General features: G+C 56.7%; 1 protein-coding gene across 1 annotated transcript; it reads right to left on the reverse strand.

Annotated features, from left to right (window-relative positions):
- Window positions 1–2,144: 2,144 nt before the first annotated feature.
- LOC149914026 (uncharacterized) lies at window positions 2,145–4,562 on the reverse strand. Its single transcript, XM_090128051.1, has 2 exons — window positions 4,480–4,562; window positions 2,145–2,697 (listed from the first exon to the last, which is right to left on the reverse strand). The coding sequence occupies exons 1-2, from the start codon at window positions 4,560–4,562 to the stop codon at window positions 2,145–2,147; spliced, it is 636 nt and encodes a 211-aa protein (XP_089984177.1).
- Between the last annotated feature and the right edge of the window lie 4,883 nt (window positions 4,563–9,445).

A 9,445-nucleotide genomic window follows, 5' to 3' on the forward strand; every position in this document is an offset into this window, starting at 1 on the left:
CCAGCTGGCCTGTCAGGCCCTGCTTGCAGAAAGCTGGCAGGTTGGCCGTGGTATCCCGGCCGGCTGGGGGAACGTACCAGGCCAAAAGCTGGCCAGCCAGGGTCCCAGCCAGGCCAAAAGCAGGCCAGCGGCTTGAGAGGGCCGTGCCGGGCCAAAGGCTGGCCAGCCAGCCCAGCAGATGCTGCCAGGCCCAAAGCCGGCCAACCGGCTGGCCGGGGGGGCCCTGTGAGGTTTAAAACGGGCTGGCCCTTGAGACCCTGCCAGGCCAAAAGCTGGCCGGCCAGGTCAAAAGCTGGACCAAGGCGTGGGTAGGATGTGTCCTCCCTGTGGTCAGGGGCTTTGGTCTTCAGAGGCTGACACTTGGCAGACCCCGTTTCTTCTCTTATCGGTGGCAGCAATCCAGAGCGGGTGATGCAAGTCTCCTCAGGCAGGCTGGTTTCCCCACAAAGTGGTGATGCTGCCATCTGCTTCAGTGCATCCAGCACTGGCCTGATCTTCCTTACCCTTTGCCTGAGAAGTTTCGCTGAGTGGCATGCCAGAAGTGGGAGCCGGGATGGTCGGCCTTGAGGCTCCGTAGACAGGCAGGACTCAGCCCTTGAGGAAGATCTTCTTGACTCATTTATGAAAGCTGTTGTCTGCCTCAAGGTGACCCGAGGGTGTGAGGCCTTGGCTTTCTGCAATTTGGGTGCAGCACCCTCACAGTGGGATTTTTCTGCTCCCTGGTCTTCACCAGGGAAGCTCACACGTTTTGCAGCCCTGGGAGCCCCGGCCAGGCCAATAGGTGGCCAACCGTGGGGACACAACCAGGAAAAAAGACGGCTGGCCAGCCAGACACCCTGCCAGGCCAATAGCTGGCTGGCCAGCCGGCCGAGGAAGCCGTGCCAGGCCAAAAGCTGGCAAGCCAACTGACCCAGATAGCCCTGCTAGGCCCTGAGCATGCCAGCCAACCTGGGGGTACCTGCCAGGTTAAACGCCTGCTGGCCGGGCGGGGGGGGCCAGCAGGGTTAAAAGACAGTTGATCGGCTGGCCTGGGTAATCCTGCCTGGCCAGAAGCATCCTGGCAGACCGGGTCAATGCGGTTGGCCAGCCAAAATGGGGTAAGCCCCGCCTGGCCAAAAGCCGTCCTGCCAACTGACCCAGGTAGCATTGCCAGGCCAGAAGACTTCCAGCTGACCAGGATGCCCTGCCAGGCCAGAACCCACCAGGCTGGCCTGTGGGGCCCTGCCAGGCCTAAAGCCAGCTGGCTGGGTGGGCCCTGCCAGGCCGAATCCCCTTAGCCCTCTGCCTGAAAAGCTTCAGTGATTCGGAAGCCGGAAGATTCAGCCTGCATGGTCTGCCCTGGGATTCCGTGTACAGGGTGGACTCGGCCCTGGGGAAGATCCGGAATCCTTGTTATAAACTGGCTAGGTGGTCGGAAGGGCCCGACCAGACCAAAGGCCAGCTGGCTGGCCCAGATGGCCCTGCCAGGTTAAAAGCTGGCAGGCCAGTCGGGGGGCCAGAAGACTCCCAGCCGGCCTGGGGGGCCCTGCCGGGTCAAAAGCCGATAAGCTTGTGGCCCAGATAAGACAAAAGAGACGCTGGATTTCCTTTGGCATCAAGTAAAGCACCGTGAGACGCTCTGATGCCCTCTCACAATTCCTTCTCCCTCCACCAGCACAAGAGCTGGCGTCAAAAGACGCAATGACACTGTCACAGGCGTTCTGGAGATTTTTAAGGGATAGGCCATGGTAAGGCTTTATTGACAGTTTTGCCCCTCTACATTTCACCCTAGATCTCCTTGTTTGGCCTGGGGAAGGGAAGGCAGCGGGGTGACCTCATTGCAGCCTTCCGTTACGTAAAGGGAGCCTACAAACAGGAGGGGAGTCAACTCTGTGATAGTGTAGCTACTGTCAGGCCAAGGGGAAGCGGTTTTGAGTTGAGGATGTCAGATTGGCTTGTTCTTTCCAGAGAGAGTGGAGAGATGCTGGAAGCGGATGCCCAGAGATGTCAGTTGTGGATGCCCCGTCCCTGGAGGTGTTCAAGGCCAGGTTGGACGGGGCCCTGGGCAGCCTGGTTTAGGAGTAGATATGATGCAGATGGGATTGACACATCTGTGTTGCAGCCTCCATTGTTGCTCTGTCTGTCCTGGGCACCCCGTGCCCGCATCAGTGTGGGTAGGGTGTGCCCTTCCTGCGGAGTGGGGCTTTGGTCTTTGGAGGCTGACACGTGGGAGACCCCGTTTCTTCTCTTATGGGTGGCAGCAATCCAGAGCGGTTAAGGGAAGACTCCTCAGGCAGGCTGGACCCACCACAAAGTGGTGATGCTGCCATCTGCTTCAGTGCGTCCAGCACCGGTCTGATCTTCCTTGCCCTCTGCCTGAGAAGTTTCACTGAGTCGCAAGCCAGTGGGAGCCTGGATGGTCGGCCTTGAGGCTCCGTAGACTCAGCCCTCGAGGAAGATCTTCTCGACTCGCTTCTGAAAGGCGTGGTTGGCCTGAAGGTGATGTGATGGGGTGAGGCCTTGGCTGTCTGCAGTTTTCGCACCGCACGCTCACGATGGGCTTTTCCTGCTTCCTGCACTTCATCAAGGAAGCGCACGTGTTTGGTTCCCGGTGCTCGGTGCAGGTCTTGTTGGCTTGATGTGCCTGCTTCCCCCTGCAGCTCGCAGGTCACCGGCTGCTCTTGGGCTTCAGACGCCCTCCGGATGGGTGGCAGCGGACTGAAAGGACAGAGCGGGAGTGGTCCGCGTGAGTGGCTGATGGCTTTGGGGCCACATGCTGCAAGCCTGAGCCAGGAGCCTTGGCTGCAACGCAGCCCTGCCCACAGACAGCTCAGCGGCTGCCCCGTGGCTCTCCTGAGATGCGGAGAGGGGCCAGCCCTGTGAGACGGGGGGCTCCTGGCATCCCCATCCCAGCACGGTGGGTGCTGCGTTCAGCACTGTTGGGCGGCCACCAACAGTGACCCTTTGGGGCTAGGGAACGGGCTCTCGTTGGGTCACCCCCATGCACATCCCAGCCCAGAGCCTCCAGCCTCACCTGGCCTTGGATCTCTCCTTCACCAGCAAGCTCCTTATCCTTCTGAAACGGGGAGGATGTGGGACATCCTCTCACGGCTGAGGCACTGGGGACATGATTACAGGGAGACAAAGGCACTGTGCTGGTGGCTGTGATGCTGAGAACAGCATCCTTTGTCTTATGAGGCAGAAAGGCCAAGCCCTGATACCTGGGCCGTTGGAAGGGAGATCCTGTCCCCTATGCAGGATCGAGACTATTCCTGGGGCGGTGGGAGCCTTTGCACGGGGCACAAGGAGGCCACGAGAGCCCAGTGCCACGAGGACAGCGTGTCCCCTCACAGTTCTCTGTAGCACAGACACCACCCACAGCCTGCTGGACAAAGACCTTGGCTCTGTCAGGGCCTTCAGCGTTGCCAGCCCCTCAGCCATCTCCACCACGTGCTGTCCTACACTGCCCCATGCAGTCTGCACCTGTTTCCCTGCAGGATGTAGGCACCAAGCCTGCTTCCCACCGCAGTGTCGTGGGCTACAATTGCACTCATGTGAGCTTCTGCTTCACCAGGCCTAAGCCCAGGCCTCTCTGCTTGCTTACCCCTAGCCCCAAACAATCCTGTTGCAAACCTCTGTTGGATCTGCCCCAGGTCCTTCCCACTCTTCCAAGGCGAAGAGCCCCACGCTGGCTCACACTCTGACCAATGTTGCCATGCTGGTCCTGAAGCAAGGGCTCTATCAAACACTGTTACTGGGCTCTTTGTATCTGTTGTAGTTTCCACGGGAATAAGTAGGAGGCCTTACTTCCTCCAACGGGGAAGCTTCCTATACAGAAAAAGTCCTCTGGACATCTGTGAGTCTCTTCGTCACTTCCTTTTCCAACCTGTTTTCCTATGATTGTTCTTCTAGAAAAGCTTCCTGCCAGTTGACATCCTGAAGGCATGACCTGTACCAGCAGGAAAGACAGGATAGGGTCATGCACCTCACTCGGCGCCTGCTGTGTTGCGTGCTCTGCATGCAGTTTGTACACTGGTCCCATCAATTCTGTTTGTTAGCATCCCAACTCCAGGAGAACCTTACAATCAGAATCATGGGATCACAGAATGGCCAGGGTTGGAAGGGACCTCGAGGATCACGAATCTCCACCCCCCCTGCCACACGCAGGGCCACCAACCTCCCCATTTCATACCAGACCAGGCTGCCCAGGGCCCCATCCAGCCTGGCCTTGAACACCTCCAGGGATGGATGGGGATCCACAGCCTCTCTGGGCAGCTGTTCCAGCACCTCATCACCCTCTCACTGATAAATTTCTCTCTGATACCTAACTTAAATCTCTGCTCTTTTTGCTTAAAACTCTTCCCCTTCGCTCTGTTGCTCTCTCCCCGTGTTAAGAGCTGACTTCCCTCCTGCTCATAAGTTCCCATTTAATTACTGGAAGGTCACATCAGGTGTCCCCAGACTATTCTCTTCTCCAGACTGAACAAGCCCAGCTCTCACTGCTGGCTCAGGTGAGGTTTTTTGTCCGCCAGCACGCCTAAGTTCTTCTCAGCAGGGCTGCCCTCAATGAGTTCTTCTCCCATTCTGGACATATACCTGGGATTGCCCCGACCCAGGTGCAACACCCTACACTTGACCTTATGGAATCTCCTTAGGTTCACGTGCTCCCTCCCAGATGAAGATTTTGAAACAGCTTTGTGAAGAAATGCAAGAAAGCAGCGAGAGTTCTTGCAGGCTGGACGTTAGGAAAAACTCCTCCAAAAGAGTGGTTGGGCAGTGGGACAGACTGACAGAGTGCCCAGGGAGAGACTGGAGTCAGGTTCCCTGGAGGTGTTCAGGAAACGTTTAGGTGTGGGACTGAGGATGACGAGTGATGTGGAACAGGTTTCTATGGAATTGTTTCAGAACGGCATTTCACTTAATTATGAACAAGGCACGAGGGTGTAGAATGAACAGAGGAAAACAGAGGAAAACAGGGAGGGATGTCGAGGGGGGGTGAGCTGAGGAATGCAGCCTTGTCTCTCTCTGGCACCAGGCACTCATGCTCATGTATTGGTTCAGACTGCGACTTCGGAATTCCACTGCAAGTCACAGTAACTCAGCAATTGGGGCGGATGATATGATAATAACTTCTTGGAAACAGTTGTGATGTCCCCTCCCATTCTAATTGTAATATCAGAATACTCTACGCCTAGTTGTTGGAACCAATGTAATTATCCCCTCCTCTTCTTGCGTATGTATAACTTGTCTCCAAAAATATCCTTAAGCTGCCACTTTGTGGTGTGCAAGCTAGGAGGGGCTACCCCCTCTGCACCCAGCGTGTGTGTGCGCAGCACTCACCTGCTTTGGAACTACTTTGCGGGTTTTTGGCTTCTCTTTTGCTTCGTAAATGAGAAATTGCAATTGTTTCACTTGGAGCCTGCGTTTCAGGGAGAAGAGCATCCCTGTAAGGCTGATGGATCTTGTTCAGTGCACCGATGATGGGAACGGAGCAAAGGACCGCTTTCTGCAAGACCTTTCTTGCATTTTCTTCCATCTCTTTCCGTGTGGTCCAACAGCCAATGGGTTTCCGTACAAGAAGAGAAACTCTTCTCAAAAAATAGGGCGGTTCTTCTCCCGGATGCAGACCCTGGGGATGGTTTGAGGTCAGAACGCTGAGGGGAGGCAGCCATTTCTCTGCCTCTCTTTATCCCTTCCCTACAAGTCGCCCAGCTGCAGTGTTTTGCTCCTAAGCTATGCCAGCACCTCCCCAAAAGCCCTTGTCTTCCCACCAGGGATCTAAAGGAGCAGCGAGCTGGAAGGAAAAAGTCCTCTCTGGCCTCACACTTAGCTACACCTTTCAGCTGCTGCAAAACCGTGGGCTTTGCTATGCTCTGCGTGTCACCGGAAGAGAGCACCGCATTGGAAAATGAGGAACTCGGGGTCCCAGGGCTCCAAGGAACGTAGCCACCCCATCTGTCAGAGCCAAGGGGTCTTGGAAGAGTCCCCATCGTCCCTCTGCTTCTCTTCAAGGAGATGGCACTGTCTCGCTGCTATTATCAGAGCGAGAGGAGCTGCTAATCTATGTATACCTGACGGTGAGATTAATACACAAAGGGTAGATGTTAGCCCGTCCAGTTTATTGCAAACGCTGGTCATCTGGGGAGATGGGGAAGGGAAGACGGGCGATAGAAAAGATGGTTCAGATGTTGATCTCCAGATGTTGATCTTCAGTGGTGGGTCTTGAAGGGTTGCTGTTTGGTTGACGACTGCACAAACTTATTTCTAAGTCCAAAAGTGGTTGAGTCAGCCTTCCTTGGAGTGGCAGCTTCTGGCCTTAGGATCTCAGCAGAAACTCCTTTGTTCCCACCTCCCGGGCCTTGCCAGCAGATCAGATGGAGCAGGGAGGTGCCCACCTGCATCCCGGTCTTCATGAGATACGATGGTGTCCTTCCCCACTTCTCCCATACCAAGCTGGAGTTTCTGGTCACAGGCCAGATATTCTGCCAGTAAACACTCCTGAGCCCTCTTCTGAAGGCAAACAGCTCCCAAGAAATGCTTTGAAAGGTAAAATTGTCCACAAATGGATGTTGGTTGCTGCCACACGGACACTTCTCATCTCCTGCAGAAGTCAGCGTCTTACTGCAAGAAGTGCCTGAGAAAGCAAACTTTCAGCCACCAACAAAGAAGGGTTCAGGCAGGCACCCAGGAATGGCACAGACAGGAATTGCAAACCTGTCTGTCAGCCTCAGGTGGGGCTCTGCTCCTCCTGGGCACCCCACGCCCTGCTCAGCGTGGGCAGGACTGGACAGGACATCCCCCGCCTGGGGAGCTCCACTTTGATTGGTGGCAGAGTCTGCAGAGATCCAGTCCTCTTGTGCATCTTTGATCCTTTTCTTACGGTGGAGCACGTTCCCTTCTCTTCCTGGGGCTCCTCTTGGGCAGAAGATGCCCCCGGGATCGCTGGCAGCTGACTGAAAGGACAGAGTGGGAGAGGTCTGCCTGAGTGGGGGATGGCTTTGGGGCCGTATCCTGCAACCCCGAGCCAGGACCCCTGGCTGCAACGCAGCCTTCCCTACACATAGCTCTCGGGTTGCGCTGGTGCTTTCCTGAGGGCTGGAGAGGGGCCAGCCCTGTGAGCTGGGGGCTCCCAGCAGCCCCATCCCACCCCTCCACTGCTGCATTCACGTGCCCTGAACAGTGCCTGCCTGGCGTTGGGGAATGGGCTCTTGTCGGGGTGGGGAAACACAGCGTGCAGATCTGTAGCCTGAGCCTGCAGTCTCACCTTGCCTTCCTCTTGTCCTCGCTTGTTCCCTCCTCAGACTCCACTACAGAGGTGATGTGGATCCAGCTGGGGAGGGGATGCAGTTCAGGAAATTTCCCTGCAATTGAGAAGGACAGATCTCGTCAGAGGAGACTGACTGTGGACCTGCTGGCCCGGTGACACGCAGGGGTGCTCAGTGTCTCAAAGCACCCAAGAGGGCTGCTCTGCTCCCCTTGCAGATGCAGTCTCCCTCTGTGCCCTCCGTGCCTCGTGCCCAGCTCCTCCTCCCCAGGCTGCAGCTCTGTTTTGGGACTGCATTAAGGGCTTTGCTTTGGGAAAGAGGAGCTGGGTGGCGCCTGTGCGGTGACAGTGTCTTTTGGGGGCTCATTTCCTGGGGGAAAGGACAGGGCCGAGGACCCCCCGTGCTCTTGCCATCCCCTGGGATGGGAGCACTTGTGGGAACGTGGCAGCCAGCATCTCAGATTTGATGAGGACGACGTGTGGTCGGGAGGAGAGGCAGTGCTGAGCTGGTGCGAATGGTTTCACAAGGTGCAAATGGTTTCACAAGTCAGAGCCTTTGGGTGATGGTGGGATGGGGATTTTGCCATCACGTGTTGGTTGCGTGTGGTATAGAGAGGGACTGGCAGCTGCTTTACCTTCCTTCCCCCGGCCAAGACGTAGCAAAGGGACTTTTGAGGCCTTGCAGGGTTTCCCGGGCGGTGGTTTGGGCGCAAACTCCCGTTTAAACCTGTACAAAAGGAGAAGACGCGGTGTGAGCCAGGGCTCCGGCGGCCCTTTCTGCTGGCTGGGATCACCCTGCTCACAGGCAGATTCTCACATCGCCTGAAGGCCATCCTTCCCCAGGATCGACTGAGCCCCAGAACCAAGGACTGTCCTGGGAAACGGAGTCACCCGGCCACGATGGGGTGAAAATGTCACCTACATCCCTTCATCTCTTCCACCAGATGTACCTCTCGAGAGAAGGTCAGCCTTCCCTGAGTTCCCTAAGCACCGTGACCTGTGACCTGAGGTGTTAGCGAGCACCAGGGGAGCCTGGCACGCTGCCTCTAAGAAAGCATGGAGTGTGGAGCAGGGTGGATTCGCGTGGCCACATTCCATGACCGCCCTGCAAGGATGGGGACTTGATGACGCTATTGGAGCAGATAAGCTACCCTGTTTTCCTGGCCCACCCTGAGCCAAGGCTTTCCACCTTACATGTTTTCAAGTACACTCTGCAGGACAAAGGTATATTTGACTTGGGAGACTCAAGCTCTACCCGAAAGTAAGAAGTGGTATAAAACGGCATGAGAGAGAAGGAATACGGGGGGGTGGAAGGATGCCGTAGGCAAGTGGGGAAGCAGGGGCTGCAGCCACAAACATCCTCACCTGGGAAAGACGATGACTCGGCCTGAGGAGGTCAGCGAGGCTACAGCTGCCATCCGGGACACCAGCATGTTCAGCAGCCAGGGGACCTGCAGGGGAGGAGCAGGGGAGGATGCGGGACGTCCTCGTCACGGCTGAGGCACTGGGGACACGAGGAGCTGACGGCAGCACAGCTCTCGCACGGCCCAAGCAGCCAGCCAGCGCCTGGTGAGCCATGTGCAGGCAGCTCTGGGCTCGTGGGACTGCCCAGGCCACGGAGAAACCTACAGCTCACCTTGAAAACAACTTTCTCTAGGTTCTCCTTCCCGCTGATCCTCTCCAGGAAGTCGTAGTAGAACTTGACGTGGACTCTCGTTCCCTCGATGAGGAGCACTCCGATGTCCTTCAGGACAAAGGCGATGTTCTCCCCCTTCTTCAGGCAGTGGGAGACGAGGGACGTGGTGCCGAATATGCAGGCCTTCGCAGTCTGCCGGCTCACAGATGCGGCCGCGGCCACCTGAGAGTATTTGAGGGCCTCCACCTCCTTATGGCCTGGAAAATCACACGGCAGAGTTTGTCATGCGGCGGCTCTTCCACGGCTGCTTCCCAAGTGCTGCTTCTTGCAGTCACCACCCAGGACAGCCCCATATTTGCACGGACTCCATGCAGGGAGGGTGAGGTTTGCTTTTGCAATGGATGGCTCCATTCGTCCTGTCTGTGCAGCAAGAAGGGGTTTAAGCCTCCTCGTACCTGGCAGGTAATCCTTGTTATCCGCGAGGTTACGGATGCCCGCAAGGTTCCTGGCCAGGTGAAACGCAGGCCACTGAAGAGTCATGGTTCCATCCTCAGCCTCGATCCGCT

The sequence above is a fragment of the Phasianus colchicus genome, chromosome 32, assembly GCF_987193195.1.
Source record: "Phasianus colchicus chromosome 32, bPhaCol1.hap1.1, whole genome shotgun sequence".
NCBI lineage: Eukaryota > Metazoa > Chordata > Aves > Galliformes > Phasianidae > Phasianus > Phasianus colchicus.